This window comes from Zootoca vivipara, chromosome 10 (assembly GCF_963506605.1).
Source record: "Zootoca vivipara chromosome 10, rZooViv1.1, whole genome shotgun sequence".
NCBI lineage: Eukaryota > Metazoa > Chordata > Lepidosauria > Squamata > Lacertidae > Zootoca > Zootoca vivipara.
In genome coordinates, this window is record NC_083285.1 from 61,104,682 (window position 1) to 61,122,107 (window position 17,426).

General features: G+C 39.6%; 1 protein-coding gene across 1 annotated transcript in view; it reads right to left on the reverse strand.

Moving 5' to 3' along the window:
• Nucleotides 1–701: 701 nt before the first annotated feature.
• ETNK1 (ethanolamine kinase 1) overlaps nucleotides 702–17,426 on the reverse strand; it is a 37,125-nt gene continuing 20,400 nt past the window's right edge. The window contains exons 5-8 of the mRNA XM_035126685.2: nucleotides 11,659–11,742; nucleotides 9,528–9,688; nucleotides 7,580–7,653; nucleotides 702–5,989 (exon numbers count right to left, since the gene is read on the reverse strand). Coding sequence (XP_034982576.1) covers nucleotides 5,917–5,989; nucleotides 7,580–7,653; nucleotides 9,528–9,688; nucleotides 11,659–11,742 — 392 coding nt within the window. The 3' untranslated portion in view covers nucleotides 702–5,916. The remainder of the gene's footprint in view (nucleotides 5,990–7,579; nucleotides 7,654–9,527; nucleotides 9,689–11,658; nucleotides 11,743–17,426) is intronic.

Sequence of the window (17,426 nt, forward strand, 5' to 3'; positions counted from 1 at the left end):
AGTGCTCCAGCTGTGCTGTTGTCAGAGATAAGGACAGTGGGCCTCAAGAGAATACCCCTTCAATGCTCTTTTTAATTACCTGAGGTACCAGAATATTTTCAGTGCTGAGACAGTTAAGTACCAAACTATCATGGCCCGTTGAAGATGGGCAGCTGCATAAAAAAGGGCATTCCAGAAAACAGGAAATTTTTACACCTACATTGCATGGAAATTGTGGTCTAGCCAGCTACATTGCTGAGTTATGGGCACTTTGTGACTGTTGTCTACTCCTGATCATTTCCCCAGCGGCCATGATGCATTTAATTGTGTTGTTCCACTATTTCCTCTTTTGCCCTTAAGAAATCACCTTTGCTATAGGCATTCAGCTTGCAGTGCTTTTTAACTCGTCTTAAGTGCTTTATCACATCCCTTCGAATCCAACCTGTGAATTGGAACTGCCGCTGTTCAGATGGAGAGCAGTCTGAAAGAACTTGCTCAGGACCATCTAGAGGAGATTCTCGATTGCTATTGACTGGCTTCCAAAGGGCTGTCAAAACGGCAGGTTCCCACATCTTAACTCCCTATCTTTATTCGTCTTCTAACACACCACGAGATCAAGTTGACTCGATTGCCATGAGAAAAGCTGGATATTGTGAAGCAATTTTACAACAGCTGGCACCAAGGTGTTTCTGGGAGAGTGCTCAGTAATGGGTTTTTTGGGGGGGGGGCGAGCAGGGGAACAAGTCACTGAAATCAGAAGATAGTACAATGTGATTATCAGTGAATAATGCTATTTGCTTAATCAATGTTGGTAACAGATATTTTGGTAAACTGTCACCAAGCTAGCATATATTAAGCTTGTAGAACCACGTTGGAAAAACAAAATGCCCTATCAAGATTTCCTGTCATGGACACTGGCAAGATGTTATCACATGCACTTTCCTCATTCCAGAGGTCTACATCCTAAAAAGATATTGGCTTGGTGATGCACCATCTGGCTGTATCACTTTTGAGTCTCTTCGTTATTCTAGGACTGCGATTATAAAAAAAAATCCAGGCTGAATATGAACGCAGCAATTATGCCCTTAATTCACAGTGCCAAGTTCAAAGCACCAAACTGTGAGGTGCCTGAAACTACAACAGGAATAAAACTGCTTGCCATTCTATTACGGACAGTTGTGAACTATGTAGAGGACTTGGGACTAGCAGATAAAACTGCTCAGGCCAAGCCTGGGGTGTGTGGGGTGGAATCAAATATTGTCAAATAAATATTTGAGATGGGCTCAGCTGAATAGGACACAAGTTCTCAGGGATGAAGGTTTTACCAAAGAAATGGGATCAATTATTTACAGATTTTGCCGCAGCAAAAAAAGCTAGTCCAGAACAGATGCAATGTCAACAATCTTCAAGGATGCCACCATTTCTCCTTCCATATGTATGAGGCTTTTTTTCTTTTTTGAACCCCAGAACATCAATGTGTGCCAGTTTGTAAAAAAAAACGTTATGAACAACTAAGCAGGCCTAGATGCAAACTGGAGTTCTTCTAAGCAAATTAATGAAAATTTTCATCTCATTTGCTTCTAGTACCTGCAACATCGCCCTGTCAGAACACAATAATATATAGGGTTTCATTTTTCTATTGCATTAGACCCGCCTGGTGTTTCTGCCATTTACATGACAGGGCCTCTGTCCTGAAACCAACTTGCACAAGCTTTTTCTTCAAAGCCAACAACCCATGTGCTGAGAAACCATAACGTTTTTAGGAATTAAGTTGGCCTTGGAATGGAGCTTCACAATTCACCTCACATAAGCATCTTCCCCCTCCAACTGGCCCATCTGCTTCCCAGTGGAACAGTAGGCATTGTGAGTTAAAGCCAACTATTGTACCAACTCATTTTCAGAATGATTACTTCCTCCAAAGTTAATGTGTGAACACGAAAGCAGACACCACGGGCACAATGAGAAAGATGCATTATGAAAGCTAATGTGGTTACCTCCCGGTACTATTATTTTGTTCCCAAATGTCATTTTCCCCTTTGAATGTGGTCAATTTAACAATAAGGTCAGCACTTTTCAGATTTCTCTTTACATACATCAAAAGTTCTACAAAAGGAGAGTACAATGAAATACATGAGTTCATAAATGCGGGTACCATACAATTCACACTAATTTACAAATGGTTATTTACACTATTGTATATACACAGTCAGATCCGGTTACTGTGAATCAGTTCGCGAAGCCATCTGCAAAATTCACCAAGAGAACCCCAGGCCAGAGTTCAAAACAATGCAAAAAATAATAATAAATCACTATCATTACCTAAGATGCTTTGAGGTTTGGATCAATCAGGCATAATGATTAACCTGGTCTGATTGCCAAACTGTGAAGTAGAAGAAAAAAATCACGCAATTCTGCTTTACAAAAGCTACTAGGCCACTACGGTCTGTCAGTTGATGTTAGTTACACAGGGCTGAATGCCACTTCTAAGAACCCTCTTCACGTTTTCAGTATTTTATTAGTGTCGTCGGTGACGGCATTCAGAATCAATAGCTTAACGGTGAAGGCAACAGAATAGATTTTGGCAAGTCACAGCCAGAATTACATGAGGTTGTTTCTAGAGCTCTGGAAAAATAAAAGTTCAAATACTTGATAAATGTGAACAAGTTTGGGGTGGGGGGGGAGGGGGCAGTTCTAATTGACCGCCACCCTTCTAATTGAGATTAGACCAGGACAAGACAGTGTCATGTTAAAGAGGCAAAACAGCTAGTTTAGAAAATAAGAACCAATTTTCTCTCCATGGCAACATTACATTTGTACAAGGCCTGTGTCAGAATTATTTAAATAGTCTAAATCCATGATGCAGAAGATGCCATACCAAGTAGACCTTTTTTCTTCTTCTTAAAGTAGCGTTTCACAAAGAATAGGCTCTCCCTACTTGTTATTTTATCGATGCTTTTATGGAGTTAAATTAGTGGGTGTTCCATTTCCCTGTTCAACTTGGAACATGCCAAATGCAATGGCACAGACTAGCTTCATATCACCTGACAACAGCAAAAATGAAAATAATGGGAATGTAGTTAGCGCCTCCTCCTTATGATTTGACATCCTTGTGATCAGCAGCTACCTTGGAGATGTACAAAGATTTTGGGGGGAAGCAATCACCAGAGAAGCATTTTTATTCACTAGGGATGTGCTTGCCTTTAACATCTGGGAAATATATATTGCCACCTGATGATACTTTAATTTGCTACTACTGGAAATGCTGATTATAGGATGATTCACAATACTGCTTTCTGTCTGCCTTGTACAGCAGCAACTACAGAGGGACATAGAAAAAATTCGTCAGCCAAAATATTGAGTATCAAAGAAGAAATCCACACAGTTGGATGATGCGCACCTGTGGGATTGCACATTGCAAGAGTGGACACCAAGGTCTAAAAATAAGTTTAATGCAAACTGAAGAAACAGGGAGACCTGGGGGGGGTGAATTGCTCCCTCAAGGCAGGAGGAAAAAACTGAGATTCAGCCTGCCTCCCATAATTCTTTGCTCCTGCCTCAGTCACATGGTGAGGTCTGGCAAATATAGTAACACAAGTTGGAAATACAGCCAGCCACTTATCTCTTCTACGGAACTCAGTATTTGTCAAGAATGGAGGCAGCCTGGGTCATTCTTTCCTATCCAGGAAAACGAAGAGCTCAACTGTCTTCCAGCAGATGCAACAAGCCCTCTGAGAGAACACTCTGTGATCTGTCTAGCCATTTCAAAAGTAGCCAATAACAAGTATTCCTTAAAATCTGTGAGTGGGAAGAACTAGTTCCTGCATTCAACAATGTATGGCAATTTTTGCTTTAAAAGCCTTGTACACTTCCGTTGAAAAACGGCAAGGTTTTCAAAAATAATACCGGTAACTTAATTCCATCTATTCATCCAGTACCCAAGACTAATGATTTTAGAATAAGATGCCATTAATGACTACTAAAAAGCAAGGAGGACCAGACCTTGGTAAAGAAATTCAGTTTTTGCAAGAGATTTACTCTGTGCTGATTTTTTCTAGAGCTCCAGCAACATCCTTGACCTGATAAATTACACTTTCCTCTAACTAGTTAGGTCAACATTGAACATCAAGAGAAGCTGCCCAATTTAAGAAAGTATATCAATAAGTGCTTTAAAAAACTTATTAGAAAGTATAGATACCATAATCCATTTGTATTAAAAGTTTTAATAGTGACTAGATTTGAATGCAGCCTACTGCCTAGTGATTAATTCCACTGTCCAATGGAATTACCCCCCAGCAGGGCATTTGAAGATTGTGGCTTTAGGAACGAGATTATTAGACACCTCAAAATGTGTAAAACCATGAGATTATTTACAGAAAGAAACAGAAAAACCATTCAGTGATCTTTGGGGTGAACGTTTCATCCTTGTTAATTGCTGTATGTATCATTAAACAAGCCAGGCTTATTTTAGCCAATGTTTAATTTACAGAGTACTATAAAATAATTCTGAATAAATATCCTTGCTGAGTCTGTGCAACAGGCTCCCCGTAATATTTCTACTTAAGGTTTATTTGGGTTTACATATACTGCGTATGAACACAGACTTTGTACAAATGGGCACTTAAGTGGCCAAAGTGAAGTGTTTCAGACTAACAGAGTTGATTGTATGGCAATTCAACTCAATGCAGTGACTTTCAAAGTTTAAAGCCTTTTACCCTACCTTCGAACACACACACACACACACACACACACACACACACACACACAGCGCATTAGCTAAGTAAACATTTGTTTTTCATTTCACATTTATGAAATTCAAACCATTCTTGGGTGGGATAGCTTTTGAAAGAAAAGAAATGTGATCGTGATCAAATCCTCACTCTTCAAATGCCATCTATTTCAAGAATGATCTTGTAACTCTGCGGCTTTGTGCTGGCCACGAGCTTGCCACCATCTAGCAAAGAAAAGAAGGCAACCTACCAAAAAACAGATCTAATGACCAAAAAGGAAGCAAGGTAGGAACAGATTATAAACGAAACATGGCAGAATTTTGCTCCCAAATACTACAGGACTGCTCGGCAGCTTGTCCTGTTAGTGCCTTTTTGCATCTCTTATGAACATGTATATTCCCTATACTACATGCCAAAGCATTCAAAGAGTTTTTTTTTGGGGGGGGGGGGAATAAATCATTTTTAAAGGGAGGGAAATGACAATGACACTCTGGAACAGTGGTCATTTAAAGCTTCCATTTGAAGGTAGAAGCTGCCTTCAACAGTATGAAAGCATCTACAGTAACTATGTGGTGGCATGTTTTTCTTCATGAGCGAGCAGACCTCTGTAAAAAAGAAAATCATCTGTATGTTACATAAGAAGGATGTCCAGTCTTTTTTCACAGTACTGAGGTAGAGCTTGGAGAAATATCAGCATGGGAATTACCTCCCATCCTCTCCTAGCAACCCAAGTCAGCACCAATGAATTGCACTTTAATGCAAACTGCTTCTGTTCATGTACAGGTTTTGTACACAGTCTGCAAGAGCACTGAAGTTGCTCGTAAGTTAATGTAACATAAGATGTGCGAAGTCCTTCACAGTATTAGAGCCTACACCCCCTCCCTTGAAGAAAACTGGTGAAAAGCAGCAATGGAATGTTAAATTCATAATAAATAATTCACATTTCACGTTAAAAATTACAAGAGAAAAGATTAAATTTGCTCTCCCTATGTTTTATAAATCTAATGCTTCTATTCCTTCTACAACAGCAGTAAGATCCTCATTTTAGGTTTAACATCAAGAGATTGTTGTTTAGAGGCAATGAAAAGCAAAAAACCACCATAGGAACAATACAAAACTAACAAATGTTTAGCTTTTTCCATTATCTGTACTCGGATAAAAAAACTTTAAGGAATCTGATCCAGATGTAGATAACTGAAGCTCTCAGTTGTTACTCAGGAAGTTTTAATGTCATGACTTCATTTTTCATTTTGAAGTACTGATTGAAGCGAACAATTGCATACCTATTAGAGGAAATAAAAAATGTTAAATCATATCTTACTGCCTTTGTGGCACAATTAACATGACTCTACTTACAAGCTTTTTGCAGTTAACCTTAGTTTTTCCTGCCATCTAGTGGTTATAGAATGCCTTGCATATTTGAGAAACTTAGTTGTCATATGCAGGTAAACAGGTAAAAGGTATTTCATGCCATAATGCATTCAGGGGTTGTGGATTCAGGTTTCCTTTTTGAGACATTTCAAGCACAAAACAACTACTTAGGCTAATAAATTCAACCCAGATAGCACCACGGCCCCTCCGCTATAATGGCAAAATATTGGAGCTGCAGGTTTTGATAAATGCTTATTTAATTGGCATTTACACAGAGTTTGCACAATGCAATCTTAAGCATGGTTACTCAAAAGTCCCGATAAATTCAACGTGCTTAAGAAAACAGTTCATATAACATTGCCTTGTTGTAATCCTAACCACCCCATAAACCTAAATTAGTACTGTTAGCCCTATGCTGCAGATGCAAGGCTAAGTGTCACGTGTTAGGTCACCTGCCGAGTTCATGGTAAAGGCAAGATTCAAAGCAAGGACTTCCTTAATCATAGCTCAAGATTCCTAGTATGCTAAAACAACTCTCAAAAAATTAATCTACTGAGAGTAATCTTAGTTTAGCTGATTAACTGGTGGGGGGGGTGTCAATTTGTGGGGCTAAATTCAGTACATTTTTAAAAAGGGTGTTTGGGCTGTTCAGCGACTGACAGGAATGCAAGAAAGTATTTTTAAAAATGCTTCCAGCACACTGAGCATTGTTTTTTTATAACTAAAATAGTTAATATTGGTCATTCTTACAGAATACTGTACTGTAAGATGCAGAACCAAATTTTCTAAATTCCAATTTGAAGAAGAGTAGCACACAAAAGATATAGAACAAAAGTGAGCAAATCCAATTATAGTCACCTATATATCAACCTGGGACGCAGGTGGCGCTGTGGGTTAAACCACAGAGCCTAGGGCTTGCCGATCAAAAGGTCAGTGGTTCGAACCCCCATGATAGGGTAAGCTCCCGTTGCTCGGTCCCAGATCTTGCCAACCTAGCAGTTCGAAAGCACATCAAAGTGCAAGTAGATAAATAGAGACCGCTCCGGTGGGAAGGTAAACGGCGTTTCCGTGCGCTGCTCTGGTTCGCCAGAAGCAGCTTTGTCATGCTGGCCACATGACCCGGAGCTGTCTGTGGACAAACGCTGGCTCCCTCGGCCTATAGAGCAAGATGAGCGCCGCAACCCCAGAGTCAGTCACGACTGGACCTAATGGTCAGGGATCCCTTTACCTTTACCTTATATATCAACCACCTTTGATATATCAATGACTACCACCTTTGGTAGTAGGAAATTTTACTTTAAACAATTAAGCAGTTAAAGAGTGGGTAGCTATTCATCTTAAACAGTTTACAGCACAAGAACACAAAACTAGTTATATTTCAGAAACAGCACTTCAAAATTCTGCATCTCAAACCTGATAGCCCTCTTTACAGAAGCAGCACTAGTCAGAGGTTCATAGGCAACAGAAACACTTGTAGACTTAGTCAACACTTGTAGACTTACCCAAGAAAATCAAAGTCGATGGTGGAGTATTTGGCTTGAATCAGGGCCCACAATCCCCAGAAGAAGTGAGAGGCCTACAGACACACACAAAAAAACCCACAATGGTTAACAAACACCTTATGTCCATAAGAAGAAAGTTACGCTACTATCTCATTAGCACTGTTAGAACGTACTTGCTGTTAATTGACTTGATAGGAAAGAACTCTTGCCCACTTAACATAGCCTTGTCTTATTGGATTTCAGGGTATTTGAGTTTGATAGATTTACCAATGATTTTACCATTTCCCTTCCTCCTCAAAGGAACTGAAAGGAGTCTTATGATTTTTAAACTCCCCAAAATATAACATTAGATTTTAATCCCACCTCGTGTTTCAAGGAACACAAGGCAGCAAGCAATGCCAATGTATTAATTTTTAACCAAGTAGCCTTGCAGCAAACAATTCCAAGGTTGCAAACAACAAAATCAAAACCATGACTTACAACTACCAATGGAATGCCACCTTAGGGAAAAAATCCACTTCCAACTTACCCAGTTACTGTGTGACACAAGTGGTTTGTGGGTGTATGTTAAACATTAAACCACAACTATAATTTACCCTCCTGCTAATGCGTCCCTACTGCAGAAGACACAGGAGAAAAGAGGCTGTCGCTAGAGACCTTCAGAAGAGAAACGCAGGGAAGGACGTCAGGTAAAAATGGGATGCAAGCAACAGATGAGAGCACTCAAAGGCCAAGGCTGAAGAGAACCACCTCAGATGAAGGAAACAAGACTGCAGCTGAGGGCTTCAAGGCAACTCTTCCTCAACTTTCTTGAGTACTTCCTGCCTTCGGTCACTACCCTTTTATCAATCAGCTGGAGGAGCCTACCTCCACACGCAGAGCTTTATGCCAAGCAGCCTGAACATGAATCAAACAAAGGCAAGTGTGTTCTCTTAGCTGCATTCAGCCCATTAAGTGCTCTTGCGCAGGGAAGAATACTCCCCAACAACCGTGACGTTTACAACAATGATCTCTGGACACAAATACATATTCCAGCCAATTAGGTCTCGCTGTAGAGTATTTTCCTTTTGCAGATCCCTGTGGAAAATCCCTGTATTTTCCTGGATCTTGTCTCATGTAGCAGTGAGATGGCCTAAGAATATGTTACTTCACGTTTCAGCAATCTAAAGACAACTCTTAAGCCATTCATTTGTGTGCAAAACAGCTGCCAACCCAAAAGATCTGTAAAAGCATTATGTAACATTCATACTACATGTATGTAGTATCGTATTTACTTGAATGTAATGCACATTTTTGGCCAGATTACATCGCAAAAATTAAAGTGCCCATTATATTTGATGGTGCATCAGATTTCCATAAATATGGTACAGTAGAACCTCGGTTTTCTAATGTCTCGGCCGAACGCCAAAAAGCCGAACGCCAAAAACCCGTAAGTAAATGCTTCCGTTTTCGAACGGCTTCCAAGGCGCTTTCCTCAATTTTCACCATAGACCTTGCCAACAGCCCTTTGATCCTTGGTTTTCAAACATTTCGGAAGTCAAATGGTCTTCCGGAACGGATTACATTTGAAAACCGAGGTTCCACTGTACAGTGGTAGTCGAATGCCCTGCAAGACGAATTTTTCGCAAGATGAATGCGTCTTGCAATCTGATGGTGACTCGCAAGACAAATTCGTTTTGTGAAAAATTCGTCTTGCGAATCGCTTTTTCCCATAGGAATGCACTGAAATTTAATTAATGCGTTCCTATGGGCAAAAAAAAGAAATTTCAATGCATTCCTATGGGAAACCGCGATTCACAAGATGAATTTTTCGCAAAACGAATTGACTCGCAGAACGAATTAAATTAGTCTTGCGAGGCACCACTGTATATATATATTTTTAAAAAACTTTACCTAAATTGAAAGAGTTTATCTGAAATTGATTAAGCCAAAGAAATCTGAAACTTACCAGAGCAAACTGGTTGACTTGGACGTAAAGCAACTCAACCTCTTTCTCAGTCACATCTGTCCCAAATCCTTTATACTCCTTGTAGGCTTCCAGGTAAGATCTCAGCCACTGCCCTTGCAGTTTTCGGCTTGGATAGAGGCTATAGTCCACCTCACTCACACCTAAGAGACAATTGTTTTTTGTTTTTTAAAAAGCCTAGTATTTCCAGAAATGTTTCTTCTGCATTGTCATTAGCTAACTTGCATAACAGATGTGTGTGTCCTGGTGTTAGAAGTCAAAACAAGGAACATGAAGAAAATTAGAGTACAGTCGTACCTTGGTTTTCGAACAGCTTAGTTCTTGAATGTTTTGGCTCCCAAAAGCCACAAACCCAGAAGTGACTGTTCCGGTTTGCAAACAATTTTTGGAAGCTGAACATCCAATGCGGCTTCCGATTGGGTGCAGGAGCTTCCTGCAGCCAATCAGAAGCTGCACTTTGGTTTCCGAACGTTTTGCAAGTTGAATGGACTTCCAGAACGGATTCCGTTTGACTTCCAAGGTACAACTGTACATATACTGAGGCAAAATACATTATGATTTTTCAGTACTAAAGCATGCAAACTTTTTGCTATACAAAAACATGCACCTTAATGGATGTTACTCCTGTGTGGCAGAACCAAGTGTATGCTTTATCTATGGCTGTTAACTTTCACTTGTTCTCTGTCTTAGGACCGATGAGACCAGCGCTCAGATCCCTGCTAAGCCATGAAGCTTGTTGGGTGACCTTTGGGCCAATCGCGATCTCACAGCCTAACCTACTTCTCTCAGGATTGTTGTGAAGGTGAAAGAAACTATGCCACCTTGAGTTCCTTGGAGTAAAAGTGGATTATACCTAATAAATAAAAATGATAAAGGGTACAGGAGACTAAAAAAAAACCATAGCCAATGACATATGACCTGCTCAGCCATTTCTTCTTCATGGTGGGATCATTGAGAATCATGGGGATCTCGAAACATCGTCTCCTCAGGTTTGTATAAGATTCAGTATCTATGTTCAAACCCCACAGTGGGATCCTTCCTCCAGTCCCACTAACAGGCATTGTCCTGCATGGACTGAGAAACCAGATGGGAGGGAAGGGGAGTAGCAAGGATCACTGCTCACAATGGGAAAGGAGAGTGAACACCTGAACAGAGACATATTTAGGCTTGCCATACGTCTGAAAAATTCTGGACATTAATTCCGGACATTAAATTCTGGACACCTAAAATGGAGTGGGCGTGGGAATTTGAATGTTAAGTGATCTCCGGAATGCCCCGAATGTATGGCAACCCGTTTCCTGCTTTTTTTTGGGGGGGGGGTTCTCCCAGGGGAAGCTGAGCCCCAGTGCCAGTGACAATAGGTCACTTTCCTTGGCGGGGGACGCAGGTACACGAAGCAGCGGCCTAGTTGCCCCTAGCATGTTGAAAAAGGGACCCCGTGCCAGGTGTGTCCCGCAGTCGGCTCAGTCATAGCAGCAGTGGCAGTGAGAGAGGGACTGCAACTGGGCGCTCGGGAGGTGCTGCCGCAGCCATCTCACCCAGGAGGGTTGAGGCAGCGGTGCTGGTACAGTTCGCCCACCAGGTACATGGCAGCAGGAGCCTCCTTGTGTTGCCGGGGCAGGCTGCAGCTGCTCAGGGTCACCGTCCCCTTCCAGCTGCAGCATCGTAGAGGTGGAGATGGGGCAGATAACGTGTGTGTGTTTATGCGTGTGCAGGAAAGAGTTTAAACAAGACCTGGATAGGCCTGGATAGTGAGGGGCAGCAAACTATGAGGAAGGGGAACGAAACTGGCTGTGGTAAGGTTGAAGTTGTGGGGAGAGAAAGGTGGCAGCACCTCACTACATGTTTCTAAGGGCTGTTGGGGGCCTGAGCAGCTGGGTGGGGTGTAGTAGTGAGGAATGTAAGGTGGGGGCCTGTGTTGGAAAAGGGGATGCATTAGGACATGGCCGTTTTTGTTTTTCCCTGGGAGGGGTTTCCAGAGATTTTTTTTCCAGGTTTCACCACCTTTCTTTCCCTGCTAGAAGAAGAATTGGCTCATCTCAATATTAACTAATCCAGATCTCAACAACAGAGTTTTAAATGAGACGTATTGTAAGCAAACCAACTAAACTACCTGCAAATTCATTGAAGTGGTTCCCAATGTCATAAGCCAGGTAATTGTATCCACAGTACTCATAGTCAATGAACTTAACGTCACCTACACGAGACACAAAAAACAAATTTTGTAAGAGTAAGCACAGGGCAGTATCCCAAAGCTTCACTGTGTCTTTAACCACTTGCCAGTGTGTCAGCCTGTTGTGCTCAGATGCATGCATTTTAAGACATTCAAGGTTAGGGCTGTGTTTTTGTTTGTTTTAACAACTTTATTAAAGATATATACTGACCGTAGTCTCACTAGAGAGCTTAAGAACTCTAATAATCACATTTGCTTTTGTGCCACCAGGGGCATCAGTAATGAACATATACTTCTCTGATTAGCTAGCATACTTACAGGGTGTTTTGTTTATTTGTTTGTTTGTTTTTTAATGCAATGCTAGTAATTTTGCACAAGGGAATGTGTGCTATGCTCTTTTATATAGCCATTTCTTCCTTCACACAAGACTGAATGCTTTAAAGAGTTTTTATTTTATTTACATTTCGGCACATATTCTCCCTGGCAAATTATTCTGCAATATCAGAACAAAAAAGTTGCGTAATCCATTACTGCAATACTGAGAGTGGAATTCAGTAATCTTTCAATTAAGCTTTCCTCACATTTTTAACTAAAATTTTGAAGAATCCTAGTAGCACCATTAGAGAGTTTCAAAACAATTTGGGAAGAATGGATAGACATCTCAAACCTTGAAGACTTTTGAGTGGGAGAGACTAGCAGTATGACTGATTAGGGGACAATATTGGGTTGTGATGGGAAACAACATTTTGGTGTTAAATCTGGTGCATTAGGTGTTCCCATTGCATGAACATTTTGCTAGTAAGCATTATCTGCACTACAGAAATGAAATAGATCTAAATCAAGTAAACATAGTTCTGGAAGGGAATTATTTTTCTGTAAGGGGGCCAGGAATCTGTCTTTCCGTAACTACAGTTTTTAACAGGATTCTTTGGGTGACATGATGACAGTTAAGTGATAAAAACCAATACAGGATTGTAGCATATATATTCCCTTAAGAGTTTACAAGTAAGTTTTTAGACTATACTTTAAACCAATGGAGTTTCTACGGAGGCTCCCACACCAATGCATTAACAGCAAACTGGCAGACAAATCATTTAGACCCTACTGGCAAATCATGAAACTGGTTGTTGTAGCCTCTAAATGAATGCCATTTCCTAAAGTACTCAACTTGTTTCATAAAGATATATTAGTAAAAATCAATCCTGGTTTAATTCTCGTTTGGCCATACAGTGGAGCTAACTTTTGAAAGAAGCCCAAACACATTTCTTTAATGCGTATGTCCACATTTTTAAAAAATCCAATAAAGATGGCAGGTGAAAGGCCTGCATATACAAAATGTAAGACAGTTATTTAAATATAAACATTGTTTGGATTCAAGCTTATATACATTAGAATATAGGTCTGCAGTGTCATCATCACCACCAGACAACCCTTGCTTTTAGTCAAAATGCTAATTTTCAGGAATAATTAACAGTATTACAAAGTAAGAAAATGAAGCTAAGATACAGATGAGGCTGTTACCAGGCTCCGTGCTCTCCTAGGAGGGAGGTGCATGCGAACAAGTGATGCGATAAACCTCCAGTCAGTGCCTTTAAGTAGCACGGTGCACGCCGCCACTTGGCAGCAACAATGGCATACCTAATCTGTAGCAGATGAAGAAAATTTGGCAAACTCATATTTGACAAGACACAAAACTTTAAAGAGAAAAGTTCTGCATTTCACTGGTCCTCCTGTTCTAGACTGACATCACAGTGGAACTCAGCCTTAAATTTTAAGTTTTGCAAGAAATACAAATGTTCAAGATGCACGGCTCCCTTCGATTTTGGGGCTTCAATGAAACTTGGGTGTTGGCAAGCGTAATTCTCCCCCCCCCCCCCCGGTTTGTGCCATGCTGTTTTAAAAGTAAGTTTATCTTTAGTTTTAATTTTTAACAAATAAACATTTCAAAAAAAATTAAAACAATTATCACCTATCAAACCTCAACTTCCCTCCCCCACTTTAAACAGTTCCATGAATTTTCCTTTTTTTCTTCTACCTATTCCAGTTAACTCTATTCTTTTCCTCTCTGTTTCATAATTTCTATTTTTAAGCCTAATGTTCTTAAACTGTTTTCAGCACAAAACACAGCTGCATGGCAGAATCAGTAAGCATTTATTTCTTGAAGGGCAGCTATTCTTCCCAACAATGTGCCAAGATGAAATTAACAACTTTGAAACATACTTCTACTTATATCAAAGAGATACAGTGAGGGAGGGGGAAGTATTTGATCCCGTGCTAAATTTGCCCGTTTGGCCTCTGACGAAGAAATGACCAATCCATAATTTTAATGGTAGGTCTTCTGGGTGTTTCCCTGTTGTTATTCTGTCTCTCACAGCTACAATAAACCTACCATTTCTTTGTCACGAGGGCAAACGGGCAAATTTAGCACGGGATCCCCCCCCCCTCACTGTATCATTACTGTTTAAAATGTGAGCAAATGTAAGCCTGATTTTGTGACCAGTAGGTTGAATTCAATGCAGCACAAGCAACGGGGGGGGGGGATTGGGTGGGAGCAGCTGACACAATTTCCCCTTCCAGCCTGCTCTACACCCAGGCTTGCTACCCTGACTGGAGTTGGGAGAGCAGGGAATTCTCCTTATGCTCACACTGCATTGAATACAAACCAACCCTTTCAAAAGCCTCAAATGAAAATTAGAAGTAATCCTAGCTGTTCCATAACAACTGGGGCTTTTATATGGTGAACAGCTTCTCAGGACAGATCTACAAGAAAGAAAAACTAGAAAATGAGACAGGGAGATACAGAAATACACTTGGATTGATTTTTGTCAATACAGAGACTACTGCAGCAGTATACTATATTCTTGCTGGGAGAGTGAAATATGAATGCAAGAACTAGACTTCCATGGTTGCTTCTTAAAAGTGTAAATGAAGTGTAAAGTGTAAAGTCCCGACAAAAGACTAGTAAGAACAAATGCTAAAGCTATTCAGCAAGCTGCTTATTCATAAATGATATCTAGCAATTATAGGTGTTTTATGCAAGGCAAGACAACTTAAAATGTTTAACATCCTGAATGTTAGTACTGGTAATGTAGCCTGAATTAGTAAAGCAGAAAGAGGCAGCAGCTTCACCTGGCATATTAAAACTTTTTCAGGTGAAAAAGTTAAAAGAACTTAAAATATTATAGATTTTAAAATTATTATATATAAATGAAAATCGGACCAAGTTTGTGAAGTTAGAATGTCCTGGAACAAGGCATTTTGGAACCCTTATTTTATGTGAACTGTTATAAACAGACATTCATATATTTTATAAAGAATATTTATAAATATTTTCCTATTTTATAAAGAATAGAAAGCCCATATGGTAGTTTTAAGAGCTAACTGTGAACCACTCTCCTCTAGCAAATAAGTAATATAATGGACTATATATTACCAGAGGCCAACTTTTGACAGGGATAAAATTCAAGGGGTAATCAATGTGGCATATTAGTACTGTGGGCCAAAAGATTAAAATCAGAATAAAAAGTTTTAAGTGAAGAAGATAGTTTAAAAGGGAAGAAAATCCAGAGAGCCACATGCTTCTTTCAAGTAGCTTGCAAAACATTTTTAGCATGGCAGCAATATTTTAACTACATTATGACCGGGTTAAGTTAAAAGTTAAAGCTGAGTTTCCACTGCAAAAGTATATAGTTCCTCTTAAAATACTATTATGCACCAGTTTCATAAACATTGTGCCCAGAACAAGACAATACAATACACAGTGCCAGACTTTTATTCATGGTTTATTTATTCTAAGATAAAAGCAGTGCTCAACATTTCAGCATTGCAGAAGTCTTCAGCACTGCTAGAGATAATTCACAAGACCTCTTGAGGTGGAAGTTACAAAAAAAATAGCATGGCTGTAATTTGCTAGCTGCAACTTTCACACTGAAAACATGGTCACAAAATATCTTTCCTTGCTGTGAATATTTAATGCACTACACACTTAATATTTACCCCATTTTTAAAGAGTTGCAAGCATTTCCCCTTATTTAGAATTCTCCCTCTCCCCCTCCCTGTTCCCAAGTGCTAAACACTCACACACTGGTTTTTGCAGAAATGCTCTTAAATGATGTACTGCTCTCACTGATTTATTCTCCACTCTGTTTACAAAAGAAAATGACAGCAGATTTGTTTCAAAAGGGGGGATGTCAAGCCTAGAAACTCTGACAGTGTTCAATTCTGAACTTTTTGTCTTGGGATACTTCGTAAAAATGGTTCCGGTACGTTGTAAACTGCCCTGTTATCTTCAGATGAAGGATGGTACATAAATGTAATAAGTAATAATAACAATGTACCTATGCAGAAAAGTCACTTTTCTCCAATTTGAATAATTCACACATAATTTGACCAGGTTTACATCTCTCTTTTCAAAATATTTTGGGACTGCAAAGTAAAATCTAAGGAGTGTGACCTAGAAAAGCCTCCCAAATGGCAATCTTTTTTTCTCTTAGACTCATCTGTGGGCCAGAGGACCCTTGTGGTAATAATACACATTGCAGCACAACACATAAAGGCCCTCAGGAAGAGCCAATGTTACACCTTTAATAAAATGTTTGGAATGCATTTGATTGTTTAAAATGGAAAGGTTGAAAAAACAAGTGAGCAATGTAGCTCTCCAAAATACATTGAATAGTATGACATGCATACTATTATTTTTTGCGCAACCTGCTTAGGCGAATATTACTTGACCACACTGAAGGTACAGAGAGTCACAAGCGTCTAGTACCAAAAAATTGGATTCTGGCACCTGGGAATTTCAATCTAGTTCGGTGTTTGTTTTTTTGGTTTTTGTTTGTTTGTTTTTAAAGGAGAAGCTTGCCTCAACAGCTGTGGGAACTGTTGTAGAGGAAATATATTTAAAAGACCTCTCTTTGTGTACAGTTTCCTTTCAAATACTTTATTTGGGTCACATTCAACATGTCAACTTACTGATAAATTTATCGTTTTTAAAACAATATTCTATATATCCAAATTTTTAGTTCCTAAATGCTGCATTTCCTTCAATATGAACATACCAGTTTGATTAAGCTCAGACAAACTTGGAGCACACGAAATGCTGGTTCCCTGCAAGGTATGTTTTGCAAATCAGAATTCAGCCTTGGGAATGCACATTTCCGCCCCGCTGCCGCCCCCCCCCCACTCCAGAATTATTTCCCGTTCTTTTCCTAGAATTAACTATGGTTTTGTTACAAGGTCTATGCAAACAATATTATAAACAAAGATTGCAAGTTTCAAACCATGCTTGCAATCTCTAGTTTATAATAGGACCATTTTTTGTACTGGTGCACAAAACACAAAAACATGGTTAATACCAGCAAGAGAGGAAAAATCACTCCCCAAAGGGCAAAGAGTATCCATTTCTAATGTTACTTTTAAAGGGGTTTAAAATGTTTTATCACATCACCAAAACCAGCAATTAATTTATAAGCTATAGGTGATTAATTTATTCAAACAGTTGAAACTGACAATGAAAATAAATCCAATTTCCCAGTCTTCAGAATACCTCTGACCTCAAATATATTTACAAAGAAATCTTCAACTTTAAAGATACCTATGTACCTCATCATCAGCGTATAAAGAGAGCCTTGGAAAGTATCTTTCCAGATACTTCACCATGTAGAATTCATCATGCAGAATTCCTCGGTGTCATCAATATATCTGACAAA